Genomic DNA, 16867 nt, shown 5'->3' with positions numbered 1-16867 from the left:
ACGAAGCGACGACGTCGGAGGTGTGGAGATGCAAGAGGACGGCGTCGACAGCGTCGAAGATGCAGGGGTGGATGGCGTCGGAGATGCAAGGGTGGATGGCGTGCAGAAATTGAAGGTTTTGAAGAGGAAGGAGAAGGAGAGCTCACGGGAGTGAGCTGGAAAAGAGAGAGAGGGAGAGAGAGAGAGAGAGAGAGAGAGAGAGAGAGAGAAGAAAGAAAGGATCGGAGAGGGAAAGGAAGAAAGAAGAAAAAATAAAAAATAAAATAAATGATAAAATATTAATTGATATGAATAAAATAATATAATATTAGATAGATTGGGTGCCAGCGTATTTTTAGGGATGGAGATGCTTTGGCCTATTACTGTTCACTGGGGTCTATTACTGTTCAATTGAATGGATAAATGCGCTAGGTGCTGGCACAAAGTCCTTAGGGGTGGGCTTGCTCTAATGTTGCTCCGATCGAAACGGCTGGAAGGTTAAGTATTTGGTGGGATGATTCGATTGACGTTGAAGGTGTGGATTCATCGAAACATTTTATAGATGCTCAATGTTGTGTTAAGGATTCCCAGTTTGTCTTTCGTTTCACTGGGGTTTATGGAACTTCATACAGAGCTGCAAAGGTGGCCTTCTGGCGTGGGATGATTATTGATTTCTACCCCTCTACCATTCCTTGGATATGTGGAGGTGATTTCAACGAATATATGTGGGATTGGGAAAAGGCAGGAGGCACGGAGGCAAGGTTTAATCGTCATAGATATCTGGACGACTTCATGAGGGAGACGACATACCAACACACACCACATGCACATTATTGCAAAAATTACTACATAATCGATATAAATTTATTTCCAGGATGGGCCCTGGACTACCCTAGTCTCCATGTGGCTCCGCCATTGATACAATGTTCTATTTTCTACATTCTTATTTCATTGTCTACGAAAGCAATCGAAATCTACTTGAAAAACTCAACAAGATATATGATAGATATAGTTGTAAAATGATGATACGTAGCATAATGAGAGCAACCGAAATCTACTCGAAAATTTAAACATGATTTTCATAAACATAGACACGTGGAAAATCATAATCAATATTCTAAATTAATCTCATTCGTTCAGTATTTGCTAAATAATAAATTATACATTAAGAATAAATAAATTTTGTGAGTTGAGAGCGAATAGTAATAGTCATGTCAGTTTACTATTTAAGTGAATATTAACTGTTATAAGTATAGCCTAATAAAGTAACAATTATTATTCACTTAATTACTGTTGCAATACGTAACTTTGTTATTAGATTTCTAGCAAAATTGTTGTATTGTTACTTAGACAAATATCAGTTTCAGAAATCTTGCTTCTCTCTCTTAAACATTCTCAAACTTTATAGGATAAACTAAATTAATTTGTAACCATAATTAAGCCACCACCACGTGTCACATTCTTAGGAGGAGTCCCTCTTCCCCTTTTCCTAGCATTTCTCCTTCCTTTGGATTGCTACGTAGTTGTTTTTCCTTTAAGTATTTTCGTCAATAAGTGCTTTGGTGAGGTTCTTTGTGGTCTCTCCTGGCGAGTTTTTTAATTTTGTGTTGATGTGTTATCGACTCCTAGCCAGTTGTCGCAACGAAGACATTCACAAGTAAAAGCAGATCCCTAATTTTCAGATTTTGTTGAACACGGATAACAAAAAAAAAACAATCTTCAACTAGCACAGCCCTTCTACGTCCTCGCTGGCTCCATGTTAGGTATATTCTTTTTGGTGAGGTGATCTTGCCGACGCACTTTTTTCACTGAATTGATATATTATTGGTAAGGAAAGCAAATGAAAATTACTTTAAAATTTTGCATTTTAACAAAAAACTATCTAATAACTTTATTTAATGATAAAGAAAAAAAAATAAAAAAAATAAACTTACTGTTGTAAATAGTGGGTATGTTTGTCCACATGTGTATAGTAAAGTATCACATGTGTATAATATAAACTCACAAGCTAAATAGTAATCATTTTGTAATTTTCCATTGAAGTGGCTCTATAAATAAAATACTTAGATTGTTCAAATAAGTGAGAACATCAAGAAGAGACTTGGAAGAGAAAAACATCTAATAGCAATAATATACATTACTCCCTCTGCAACAGCTTGTGTTGGTATAATAATCTGCAACTGCTTTGTTTCTGTCCAGAGTAAAGGTTATCTCTCTAAATTTTGCCTATTTATAACACGTTATCAGCACGACTCTCTAATCATTTTCTCTTTTCCCTTCACCGAAAGAAAAAAAATATGCTTCCTCTAAGGTTTTTACTGTTCTTCTTCTTCCTCTGCCTCAATTACTGGATATACCCTCGCGAATAACTGTTTGCACCATGTTTACTTCTAGTTCTCCAACTAACAGTTACTTATATCTTTGATTTCTTGTTTGGTGTAGATATTGACTACTAACCCACTGATTATTTATGCAATCCAAGATTGTGCGGTTCTATCGCCTATCTTGGACTGCAGATCTAATTATCCTGCATATTTAACTTTACATATTTAATTTTATTGCAATCTTAGGTGGTGTGAAATAATCACCCACCCTGCTTTACATATTTAATTTTATCATAATTTTAGGTGGTGTGAAATAATCACCCACCTTGCTTTACATATTTAAATTTTATCGCAATTTTAGGTGTTGCGGTATAATCGTCCACCTTGCTCTACATATTTAAATTTTCCTGTTGTTTAAAGTAGTGCGGAATAATCGCTCATCCTGTACTTGTTTCGATGAGAATGGTGCGATACAATTGCCCTTCTCATTAATTATGTAAATCTCGAGCCTGAAGTTTCGAGAATTTAACATTTTGGCCTGAAGATAAAAAATTTGTAAGAACCAGAAGTTCTAACACTATATTCCTCTAGAACACATATTATTGCAAGTTCTTACACACCTCATTTTTTTTTCAAAAAAGAAAATGGCAAACTTGGCAAAGCTTGATGTCGCTGCCCTGGACATTACTGAAAATAATTATCTTACCTGGGTACTGGATACCAAGATCCATCTGGAAGCAGCGAATCTTGGAGATACCATTAAGGAAGATAGCAGCTCATCCTCTCAAGATCGGGCAAAGGCCATGATTTTTATTCGTCGCCATCTTGATGAGGCACTAAAGAGTGAGTACTTAACAGTTGAAGATCCGTTAGCCCTCTGGAATGCCTTGAGAAGCAGATACAATCACCAGACAACGGTGATTCTTCCAAGAGCTCGCTATGACTAGACTCACCTAAGGATCCAGGATTTTAAGTCAGTGGCTGAGTACAATTTGGCGTTGTTCAGAATTACCTCTCAGATGAAGCTATGTGGGGATACTATTACTGAGGAGATGTTATTGGAAAAGACTTTCAGCACATTCCACGCCTCTAACATGGTCCTGCAGCAACAGTATAGAGCGCGAGGCTTCACTTAATACAACCAGCTGATATCTGTGCTCTTGGTAGCTGAACAGAACAATGAGTTCCTGATGAAAAACCATAATTCCCGACCTACTGGATCAACACTGTTCCTAGAAGTGAATGCTGCTTCCCTTGAAAGGAATACCATATACTCCCGTGACAATAATTACAAATGAGGATGTGGCCACAAGCAAGGCCGGTGGAAAGGGAAAGGCAAGAACCATGGTGTCCAGTTTCACAACTAGGTTCCAAGGCATAATCCAGGCCCGAGCTTTAAAAATGCAAATCGCCAGAAAGGAAAAGCTCATGTGAACACTTATAGAAATCCTGAAGGAGGTTGCCATAGGTGTGGTGGCAACGGACATTGAGCGCATACTTGTCGCACCCCAAAGCATCTGGTGGAGCTGTATCAAGCCTCCTTCAAGGAGAAGGGTGTCGAGATCAATTTCTTCGATCAGGCTTAACCAATGGAAACCCCTGATCCAGTGACCAATTTATCAGGACAGTCAAACACAACCCACTTGGATGCTACAGACTTTATTAATGAAAGAGGGAATGAAGTTTATGAGTCCGATTGAATTATTTATGTTTAATGTACTTCTATTATTTGTACTTGTGGTTTAATGCTCGCATTTTCAATTCAATAAAAGTAGTATTCTAGTATGAATAAACTGCTTTTTCTTTACTCAGAGAACATGGATAAAAATTATGGTTATTCTCAAAACAAGAGCAATGGTGGAGAATTTTGTCTTGCAAACAATGCAATCACGCACTCAAAACTTCGAGATCAAAAGTATTTCTCGAATTTGGTACTTGCAAAAGTAAAGGTAACAACAATATTAGGGCAATCCGATGTAATTGAAGGCTCAGGAAAAGCCCAGATTATGTTACTAAATGGAACAATATTATCCATAAAGAATACATTATATGCTACACGATCCATTTGAAATTTGTTGAGTTTTAAAGACATACGTCTAAATGGATACCACATTGAAACGAAAAGTGTAGAAAATGTGGAATATTTATGCATTACCTCCAATGATACCCAGAAGCGTATATTGGAGAAGTTGCTTGGTTTATCGAATGGATTATATTATACATACATAAAGACAGTTGAGGCATATACTGTCATGAACCAGAAGTTCATTGATTCAAAGGTTTATATGCTTTGGCATGACCGTCTAGGTCATCCAGGATCTACCATGATGCGTAGAATCATTACCAACTCTAGTAGACATCCATTATTGAGCAGACACATTGATGTCTCAAATGATAACCCTTGCAAAGCTTGTTCCCAAGGGAAGTTGGTAATTAGACCATCACAACTAAAGGTTGATGATGAATCCCCATCATTTTTGCAAAGAATTCAAGGGGATATTTGTGGACCTATTCAACCACTTTGTGGACCATTTCAATATTTTATGGTTTTGGTTGATGCATCTACCCGATGGTCACATGTTTGCCTATTGTCTACTCGAAATGTAGCTTTTGCGAGACTTCTTGCTCAGATAATTAAGTTGTGAGCACAGTTCCCAGTGAAGGGAAATCTATGAGATTCATGGATGGGATTTCATAATGACTATCATGCATATACAAATCAAATTTAATATACGAAAGCAGCGGAAGCATTTATAACAAATTATCAAAGCTATAGTCATGCAAATCCCTTTCAAGGTTCATAGGTTTATATATAATGCATCAAATAAAATTTTAGAGAAAAGAACAAAGTGAATGTTTAGTCTTATACCTCTTGATCTAGACTTGAGACCAAGGATGGACCACCTCCAAGCCCTTTGTTCCTTGAACTCCTTGAGCCTAGCTTCCCTCCTTGCCTCCTCCACTTTGATAGAATGAGTGCTCCTAGGTTCTCTTCAAGTTTCCAAAGTAGGAAACCTCTAAAGATCCTCACCCACTAGTGTAGTGAGAAGGATGAAGGAATAACCAAAGGGTGAAAGATATGTTAGTAAAATCACCCAAGGTGGCCGGCCTTTGTGTAGTTCTTAGAGAGATATTCTTTTGCCTCTTTGTTGTTTTTAACCACACAAAAACCCTAATGAACAATATCTTATAAAGTTCCTTATATAGACAAAAGAAACCTAGCCAACAACTTGACTAAATATCTCACCCTTTCCACACCTAAAATGGCCGGCCTCTTTGTTATTTGTTTGGGCTTTGGGCTTTTATTATTTCAAGTCATCCAATGCTTGAATAAAAGCCCAATGGGTTTAGGCCCAATGGGCCCAATTAAACCCGAACGTTTCTTTAAGCCAAAAACGATCTTTATCGCTTTTATGATTTCTTTAGACTTTCTAAATTAATCACAACACTTAATTAATCCAATTAATTATTTCCTTCATCCATTAGTTACTCACTACAATAGTGTATTGGTGAACAATCTTTTAGGTTCTAATTAGCAAGGTAGTGAGGTGATTGGCATCAATCCAATTGATTATATTTAATTCAATCACTTAGTGAATTAAAACTTCATTTTAATTCACCTTTCTTCTTTGACGACTACATTTAATCATCTAGAAGAACTCACAAGCTATGAGTGACATCTAACCATATGTCATAGCTACCCAAGCTAATGTAGAAGTTTATTCGGAGAACCTATTCAGTTGGAATTACAATGTAATTCGATCATTCTCTAAAACAATACTCTCAATCACATTATTAGGGTATGGATATATTATGTCAAACCCCTAATGTGATTATTCATTCTTATATGATTCAATTGAGTCGTATAGGAACGCTTTCCTATATTACGCTCGATACTTCGGCCGAAGATTCCCGAATCATATCTTAGAGTATTCTTCCTCTCTTATCGAGGATTAGAGATTCCTTGTTGCGCATACACTTGCCTTCATGACTAAGTGGCTTAACCCCAACTATGCCGTTGACATTCTGATAGAGTGACTTTTGACATAATCAAAGATCAAGTACTTAACCACAAGACAACGACGATGCCTCAGGTCAAAGGACTACTTACATTATTCCAACCATGAGAGTTACTTGCTTGACATGTGAGTAGACCTCCATGCAAGTACTCTCGTTCGATTGTGTTCAGTGAACTCATTCCCTTAATGAGCACCTACATACTTGTCTTAGTGTCACAACACGAATGAGATGAGACTTTCCATCCTTCCATTTGAAGCAGACACAGTATGTACCGGTCTAAGCATTGCCAGTATCCCTCCGACAATCCAATGACCAGGAACCTTTTTGGACATTTGGTTGTGTGAAGAAGGTCTCTGTAGTCTAACATCATTAGATTACTTCTTCAATCGATCCATTGTCCATGGATACATTATTTAGGACATATATCGTTTATTGAGATAGTCCTAATTAGTATCTTTGCCATTTGATGTATAAGAGTCATCCATACATCGATTCAATTGTCCTGAAAGGTTTCTTCCAAAGATTGACTTTCAGGGCATATTTCCAACACCCAGATCATCCCATTAAGTCCATTCGACTTGATAACGCTGGTGAATTTACGTCTCAAACCTTTGATGATTACTGTATGGCACTGGGCATTGATGTTGAACATCCTGTTTCTCATGTCCATACTCAAAATGGTTTAGCAGAGGCATTTATCAAGCGGCTTCAATTAATAGCCCGCACTCTGCTCATGAAAACGAAATTGCCAGTCTCTGCATGGGGACATGCCATATTACATGTTGCATCATTGGTTAGATTGAGACCCATAGCCAACCACCAATATTCATCAATACAAATCGTGTTTGGACAACAGCCAAACATTTCCCATTTACAAATTTTTGGTTGTGTTGTTTATGTGCCTATTGCACCGCCACAACGAACTAAAATGGGACCTCAGCGCAGACTGGGAATTTATGTAGGTTTTGATTCACCATCTATCATTAGATATTTAGAACCTTTGACTGGTGATATGTTTACAGCTCATTTTGCTGATTGTCATTTTGATGAGACAGTTTTCCCGAGGTTAGGGGGAGAAAAGACCGTTCCAGAAGAACGGCAAGAATTGACATGGGTTGTTCCCACCTTATCTCATTTTGATCCATAAAGCACTCAATGTGAAAATGAAGTGAAAATGATCGCTCATCTTCAAGATATTGCTAATCAAATGCCAGATGCATTTAATGATGCTTCGAAAATGACAAAGTCACATATACCAGCTGCAAACGCACCTGTAAGAATTGATGTCCCTGTTAGACAAAATAAAGTGGCAGCAAAAGATTCATCCAGTGCACGCCTGAAGTGTGGTAGACCCCCAGGTTCAAAAGATTCAGCCCATTGAAAGAGAAAGATAAGGGCACAGTTGAACCCAAATGATATCATTCAAGAAAAGAAATTGAATGATAAATCCACAGTTCATGATTCTGTACTTCCAGAAAAAGAAAATGTCCTTGATGAGACACATGTCCCTAAAGAGACAAAAGTACATGAAAGCAAAGAAATATTCATAAATTATGCATGTACTAATGAATTATGGGATCGAAATGAAATAATCATCGACGACATGTTTGCATTTGCAATAGGCACTGAAATTATATTAAGTGATGATATTGAGCCCCGCTCTGTTGATGAATGCAGACAGAGACAAGATTGGCCTAAGTGGAAAGATGTAATCCAGGCAGAATTAAATTCCTTGGAAAGTCGAAGTGTTTTTGGACCAGTAGTCCAAACCCCGCCTGGTGTGAACCCTGTAGGTTACAGATGGGTATTCATAAGGAAACGCAATGAGAAAACCGAGATTGCAAGATATAAAGCACGACTCGTTGCAAAAGGTTTTTCACAAAGACCTGGAATTGATTATGAAGAGACATACTCTCCTATAATGGACGCAATTACGTTCCGTTACTTAATAAGTTTGATGATTTCAGAAAAACTTGACATGCGACTTATAGATGTCATCACCGCATATCTATATGGAGAATTAGATACTGACATATATATGAAAGTCCCAGAAAGACTTAAGTTGCCTGAAGCAATTAACAAACCACGAGGTATGTTCTCAATCAAATTAAGGCGATCACTGTATGGGCTGAAACAATCTGGGCAAATGTGGTATAATCGTCTCAGTGAGTATTTGATTAAAGAAGGATATGCCAACAATGTCATCTGCCCTTGTGTGTTCATTAAGAAATCAAATGCTGGATTTGCTATAGTGGCATTATATGTCGATGATATGAACCTAGTTGGAACCCCTGAAGAGCTCAACAAAACTGCTAACTATCTGAAAAGTGAATTTGAAATGAAAGACCTTGGAAAAACCAAATATTGTCTCGGCCTGCAGATCGAGCATTGTGCTAATGGAAGGGAGTTAAAGATGTTCTAGGATAGCTTTGTGGGACAACAGATATGGGTCTCTTCTACTCAGACAAGCCCATAAATGATCAGATCCTTGTTGGATACGCAGATGCTGGTTTTCTCTCCGATCCGCATAAAGCTTGCTCACAAAATGGATATGTGTTCACTTATGGAGATACTGCAATTTCATGGCGATCAACGAAGCAAACGCTAGTTGCTACATCTTCCAATCACTCGGAAATAATTGCTTTACATGAAGTAAGCCGTGAATGTTCTTGGTTAAGATCAATGATCCATCACATCCGGAATTTATGTGGTCTACCTTCAAAGACAGACACTCAAACTGTCATCCATGGAGATAATGCAGCATGTGTCGCCCAAATGAAGGAATAATTCATTAAAGGTGATAAGACTAAACACATATCTCCAAAAATTTTCAATGCATATGAGCTTTAAAAGGGTAAAGTTATTGAAGTCAGACAAATCCGTTCCAATGAAAATTTAGCAGACTTGTTCACCAAATCTTTACCAAAGTGCACATTTCAGAAGTTGGTGCAGGGAATCGGATTATGTTGACTTACAAATTTGAAGAATGCGAAATCAGGGGGAGATACAATTTAGGGGGAGCATCCATGATACATGCATGTTGTACTCTTTTTCCTTCGATTAGGATTTTTCCCACTGGGTTTTTCCTATCAAGGTTTTAACGAGGCAACATAAGCATACTCAATACCATCCAGGTAAAGTTGTACTCTTTTTCCTTCGCTATGGTTTTTTCCCACTGGGTTTTTCCAAGCAAGGTTTTAATGAGGCAACTGATACTGATATGTGGGCATCCAAAGGGGAGTGTTGTAAATAGTGGGTATGTTTGCCCACATGTGTATAGTAAAGTATCACATGTGTATAGTATAAACTCACAAGCTAAATAGTAATCCTTTTGTAATTTTCCATTGAAGTGGCTCTATAAATAGAGCACTTAGATTGTTCAAATAAGTGAGAACATCAAGAAGAGACTTGGAAGAGAAAAACATCTAATAGCAATAATATACATTACTCCCTCTGCAACAGCTTGTGTTGGTATAATAATCTGCAATTGCTTCGTTTCTGTCCAGAGTAAAGGTTATCTCTCTAAATTTTACCTATTTATAACACTTACCATACGCGCATGAGCGTACCAGCCAGTGGACTGTGCCCAATGTTTTCTTTGGTGGAAACCATGTCGGTGGAAGCAACAAAACAACCATTGCAACTTCTTGCTTTTTTTTAATCATCACTTGCATTTCTCTTGTATTTTTTGGAAAAGGATCCGGATCCTTTTTGTGGGGATCCAGGGAATCAATCAATCGTGTCCGTCTATCGTACATCATGTGATTAGTTTTCGTTAGGTACTATTTATATTCAACTTTAAATAAAAAATTTAAAATGATTTCTAACCGCACAATGTATAATGAACGGACAAAATTGATTGATCCCTTGGATTCTTACATAAAAGATCCGGAGATGATCCTTTTGTGTATTTTTTAAATCATCAGAACCATTTCTCTTGTTTTTTTTTAATCTTCACTCACTCTATTTCCTATGTTCATTTGTCTGCCTTGCACATCACTCTGTCATGTTCTCCTCCCCAGTTTTATTTTTGTGGTGATATTTCTCAATAGTAGTCAAGATGACGAGAGGTTTTTAAATATGCCCATAACACGGTAAACTAGGTGTCTTTATATAAGTGGTGGTGAGATTTTTGTGTTGAAAAATTAAAACATAAAAAATTAAATTTACCATCACTTACATAATAACACGTGGTGTACCATTTGTGTTACGAGCACAAGGAAAATTTTCTTTAAGATGACACTCAAGCTCAAGAAATTGGATGGAGAGCTACGTTTAATTATTGTAGGTATGTTAAATTTGTGAGGGAATTTTAATTTGGTAATTGAAAATAGCTTTTCAAATATAATTACTGAGAACATAATCTTCTCAAGGTTTCGATTTAAAGGATCAGTTATGGGCTCATCGTTTTTTGCGCAATGGGTGCTTTTACAAGACCAAACAAGGTTTAAGTTTCAAACCTTACGAAACTGAACCAAGAATGAGACACTATTATGAAACTGGACCACTAAGTAGACACCATTTATGAAACGAAACCAAGAATTAGACACTATTTCTAAAACTAAACCAATAGGTGAAAACTATTTATGAAATTGGACTATACTCTATTTCTGAAACTAAACAAAGAACTAAGCACTATTTATGAAACATGACCAAGAACTAGGCACTATTTATGAAAATGAACTAATATCTAGGCAATATTTATGAAACTGAACCAAGAAAGAGACATTATTTATGACATTGTACCAATTACTATACACTATTTATGAAACTGGACCCAATAACTAGACACTATTTATGAAACATGACCAAGAACTAGACACTATTTATGAAAGTGGACAAAGAACTAGGCACTATTTATGAAACTGGACCAATAAATAGTGTAGTACCGTTCAATTTCATAAACAGTGTATGTGATGGACGCAGATACCAAATTGACATGCTTGACCTTGATATTCACTGATCAACAGGGTAAGCACGTGTTGGTCGACACTCGAAGGTGACGATGCCATACTAACATGCATGAGAAGTAACGAACATAATTAAAAGTTATGAATTTAAATATAACTAATATGCAAATAAGGAACGTGTTCAGAGCATACAACTAATTTAGAACACTAAAAAGAAATAATATAAAATTGAATGAACAAAGGAATGGGTCCTACACCGAGAAGACTCAAAGATGCCGATGCGGGAGTGTCTTGACGTCGGGATTGTACGCCTTGATTCTAAGTCCTAGGGGGCGCAAAACAAAACATGAGTGATCAAGTTGATATATAAGTAATATTGAACTAATTATTCATCAACTTACTAACCCTAAAAATTTATGAAAACTAATAGCATAATATGTGATAGGTTTTCAGAAAACCCTAGCATGCCATAAAACCTTTCATAAAACATATATCATATATAGTGTGCTAAATAGTGGTATCAAAATCGCCCGAAGGCTCTCCTCCACTCGATCGTAGGCGGAACATACGCCCATAGGCGGAACATACGCCCATAGGCGGAACAGTGACCACTAGATAAGCACGAAACATTGAATATAATCTTTCCAACATAAGTACATATATCTCAACAGAGCCCAGTAGCTCAAACATCATATCTCAAAACATCTTTATAGTATATAGTCATCTATCATATATACTACAAAGAACATGAAATCGATAAAGTATGGTATTCCAAAATATTCTCAATAAAACATAATATCTCATAAGAAGTAAAATCTAATTTACTCATAAAACGTAACCATTAAATCATGTTTTTCATGTATGCATTTCTAGTAGCAAAATTATGCATTTTGGAAGGGGTACACTCACAGATACTTCTTCATCAAAGAGCCGTGCAAAATAGGAAGGACATAAATGCCGCTAATAATCGTACCTAAGCATATAAAAGATCCAATTAATAAAATTCTACCATAACGATTGAATTTCATAAAAATGGATGTTAGAATCGGATTCAGGATGTCGAAATTAGTCTAGTAGGGTTCCTGATCGAAACCCCCAAAAGTCAACCCAAAGTCAACGATCAACGATCAAAGTCAATGGGTCGGGTCAAAGTTAACGGGTCAGTTTCTGGGTTTGGGATTTGGGTTTGGGTTTAGGCTTAGGCTTTGAATTTGCATTTGGGCCTGGTAGCTTGGCCCAAAGGATCTAGGTTAGGCTACAAGATTGGGTCTTGGATTTGGGTTTTAGGGTAATCGGGTCGGGTCGTCCTGGTTTTGGGCCTAGAATCGGCTGGTTTCTGGGCAGGTTTTCCTAGGCTCATATCTCCCTCAATACTCAACCAATTCAAGTGAAACAAAACGAAAGTTATAGTTCTCAACGAGATAAAGAGATTGATATCTTGCACACCGACCAACTCGTCGTGGTTTGGCAGGAAAACTCCTCGAAAGCGGCGGTGCTCGTCGAAAAAACTGGGTAAACTTTAAAAGGTTATAACTTCCCCATTTCTTAGCCAAATCGGACCCATAATATGTCAAAACAAAGCTTAAGACGAGATGAATAAGATTATACCTATTTGGAAACCAAAAAGTGGCTAGAGTTGGCCAAAAAATGACTGCAAGCTCACTGGTCTCGTCGAAAAACTGGGGAAGAGTCCCCCCGCCGTTTCTGAGTTCGTGGGCTTCACATAGAGGGTGAGGGATTGTGGTGTACAACAGCTGCTGCTGTTGTCATGTTTGTGTGCTTTTCCCGGAGAGAGTAGAGGTGAGAGGGAGAGAAAAGAAAGAGAAAGAGAAGAGAGAAGAGAGAGATCCGACAGATAGCAAATGGGGAAAGTCACAGAGAGAAGAGGAGATCCAAAGACCAAAAAGTGAGGGTGGGCCCCACTGGCACACCAAATAAGACCCACAAGGACAACAATTTAAAATAAGAACCTCAACTAAAGTGAAATTACAAAATTGCCTCAACGTTCCGTAAAAATCTGGATGGGTTGTTACACGCATGTCTTTTTTTTAATATAAAATTGTGTCATTTTCATTAAAATTTAAGTTCATTTGTCTTTTTATTACAATTTAAGGGTTTTTCATTACTATTTAATCTTTTTCATTAAATAAAGTTATAACATAGTTTTTTGTTAAAATAAATTTAGCCTAAGTCCTTTTTTCATAAAAGCTCCCTTATTTGTATGATCCTAGCGAGACCAAACTTGGTGTGTTAAAATAACAAATCCAAAAATACTTAAGCCCAAAAACAAAAAAAAAAACCCCATATCTAGCCTCTACAAGGCCCAATATAACTAGAAGGATTCATACCTTATAAACTCGAGATAAATAGCACAAAGGGGTCCTACATTTGCCACGGAATCAATTTAACGAGGATCTTACAGTCAAAACAAATTGAAGACATATATTCATACGATTTTAAAACTTTGTATAGTGTAATTTGAGAAAATTGAGATCCCGTGGTCCACATGATAGATGTAAAATTAGTATGTGTGCGTAGGAATTTCCATACGTGTTCATTCAATTAGTGTTTATGTTGATAAAGCGTTTACTTTCATTATATTAATTTCTATCTTTTTTCGTGAAAGACATAAAATAAATAACTTGTAATTCAAGTGATTCATAGTGTTTATTTGAAATCGAGGTTCATCACTGAATCCCTTCCAATATTTCACTTGTATTTAACCTAAAAGAAGAATCAACTAATCCAGTTGAACCAACTCACACTACAAAAAATATGGACAATGTGCACAAAAATTTATTTGTGCCCTATGAGGTTTAAGGATACCAATTTATAAGCAGCAATTTTAGTAATTGTGCCGTCCCTCTAAGTTAAAATACTAACAAAAATATAAATTATAAAAACTAAAAAATAAAAATAGCCTACAAATTGAAACTGAGTCTAAACAATTTTTTTTTTTTTTTTTGTAAAATCAACACAGCCCACAACCATAAGCATCTAGAATATTATAATTTACAAAAATATTCAAAACCATCCATCAAAATATATATTAACAAACTATAATTTTACATATCTTATCCTCAATTGAAAAAAAAATATTGAAAACAAGCATTTCTGAACAATTGCATCATTCCCAGAATGCTTTTCACTTTATCCCATCTTGCTGTTCCACAAATACATTAATCGGACGGTCTATGTGGAATCTGGGCCTCTTTCTGCCAAGGTTATGAATAAAAACCAAATTCAAAGATAAAGAAACCACACGAGCTATAAGACCAACGAAAATGAAAGGAAAAATACATGAATATCAAAGTACATGTATTTGTTAAGTAATATGCAGGAAAGAATATCAGCAAGATAGCAGAGGAAGAAGAAGAAAGTAGAAAAGATTTAGAGAGAGAGATAGAGAGAGAGAGAGAGCAAGATTATATTTCTATATTTGAATATTGTTTTTCTAGTTACAACAGTTTACAACTAACAGTATATATCAGTAATCATAGCTTGCTCTCTAAGCTACAATCTTTAACAAACTAACTCTTATCTTGATCTCTTGACACATGTCTCTTTTGTAGCCATTTGATCTGAATACTTCTAACATCCCCCCACAAGCTCAGGGGCAGTAAAACAGAGCCTGAGATTGGCACAATGGGTTTGAAAAAGAGGTGCAGATAGACCTTTTGTAAGGATGTCAGCGAATTGCTCATTCGAAGAAACAAAATGAACTTGAAGGTCATGTCTAGCAACCCTTTCTCGAACAAAGTGCACGTCAATCTCAATGTGCTTAGTTCTTTGATGCTGAACTGGATTACAGGTAAGAGCAATTGCTGATAAATTGTCACAGAACAAAACAGGTTGCACAGATATTGGAAGGTGAAGAAATACTAGCAATTGTTTAATCCAATCAAGTTCAGCTGCAGTTGTAGATAAAGCACGATACTCGGCTTCAGTAGATGACCGGGAGACCGTGTGTTGCTTCTTAGAGGACCAAGAAATTGGATTAGACCCCAGAAAAACAACCAGTCCAGTAGTTGACCGTCTATCATTAGGGTCCCTAGCCCAGTCTGCATCACTATAAGCAGTAATCTCTAATGACCCTTTGATATAATGAATACCACAACCCTGTGTAGCTCTTAAGTATCTGAGAATGCGCTTAACAACCACAAAATGCGACTCCATTGGACACTGCATAAACTGACAAACATGATGGACTGCAAAAGAGATATCAGGTCTAGTAAATGTCAAATACTGGAGAGCACCAACCAAGCTTCTGTATAGAGTAGGATTATTATAAGGCTTGCCATCATCTTTGAGCAGCCGATTGTAGGGCAAACATGGTGTAGCACATGGTTTGGATAGCAACATTTTAGATTTTGTTAATAAATCTGTGACATATTTATCCTGAGATAAGAACAAACCATCCTCTTTATGCACAATTTGGATTCCCAGAAAGTAGTGAAGAGGTCCCAAGTCTTTGATATCAAATTCCTGAGTTAAAGATTGAATCACTGCATGAATAGCATGTGTTGCACTTCCTGTGATGATGATATCATCAACATATAAAAGCAAAATCACAACAGAGGTATCCACAGTTTTGACAAATAAAGAGGAATCGGCATATGTAGAAGTGAACCCCAAAGATGGTAGAAAGCTAGTGAATCTCTCATTCCACGCCCTTGGGGCCTGTTTTAAGCCATACAAAGATTTATGTAACCGGCAGACATAATCTTCATGTTTTGAATCCCCAAATCCAGGTGGTTGAGTCATGTAGACCTCCTCTTGCAAAATGCCATGAAGAAAGGCATTTTTCACATCCAATTGCCGCAGGGACCACCCAAAATGAGCAGATAAAGCGAGAACCAATCTCACAGTTGTGGGTTTGACAACAGGACTAAATGTCTCTCTATAGTCAATATCTTCTTCTTGATTAAACCCTTTAGCTACAAGTCTCGCCTTATATCTCCCAATAGAACCATCCGCATTCTTTTTTATCTTGAAGACCCATTTGCAGCCTACTAAGTTCTTATGTTTAGGTAAAGGTACCAGAGACCATGTACCTTGTTTATGCAATGCCGAAATCTCATCTTGCATAGTCTCATACCACACTGGTGACTTTAATGCAGATTTATAGGTTGCCGGCTCAACTTGACTCAAATCAACTCCTCCATGTTCATGTACAGCAGCTAAAAGAGCAATGGCCTTGGAAATGCCACTCTTTGATCTTGTTTGCATAGGGTGAAGATTGAGGGGTGGTATAGACAAAACCACTTGTAGATTTTCATATTGGAATTCAGGTACCACAGGGAGTGTGGAGGACAAGGATTGTGTATGTGCTGCACCAATGGATTGATCAAAACTTGAGCCCTCTGAGGTTGAACTTGGAACTGCAACTGGTATTGCATTGAGCTCGGCAGAGGATTGATGGACATTAGGCAGTGACATAGGACATAGGGTAGTATCAGAACGTAGATGTGTGCAGCCAGGAGAAAGACCAGGTATGGATGAACACGGGGTTGTTGGTAAAACAAGAACATTATTATGATCAGGGATTGGAACATGGGGTGATATGAGTGATGGTAATGGTGCAGAATTCATAGGTGGAGACTTTAGAAACAAGGATTGATAAGGAAACTCAGT

General features: G+C 37.1%; 1 protein-coding gene across 1 annotated transcript; it reads left to right on the top strand.

The window, feature by feature from the left end:
* Window positions 1–2947: 2947 nt before the first annotated feature.
* Window positions 2948–3439, top strand: LOC139188703 (uncharacterized). Its single transcript, XM_070806384.1, has 2 exons — window positions 2948–3220; window positions 3323–3439. Exons 1-2 carry the CDS (start codon window positions 2948–2950, stop codon window positions 3437–3439), a joined length of 390 nt encoding a protein of 129 aa, XP_070662485.1.
* The last annotated feature ends 13428 nt before the right edge of the window (window positions 3440–16867 follow it).

This window comes from Malus domestica, chromosome 10 (genome assembly GCF_042453785.1).
Source record: "Malus domestica chromosome 10, GDT2T_hap1".
Classification (NCBI taxonomy): domain Eukaryota; kingdom Viridiplantae; phylum Streptophyta; class Magnoliopsida; order Rosales; family Rosaceae; genus Malus; species Malus domestica.
The sequence above is the reverse complement of the archived record's forward strand: the minus strand, read 5'-3'. Positions and strand labels throughout refer to the sequence as shown.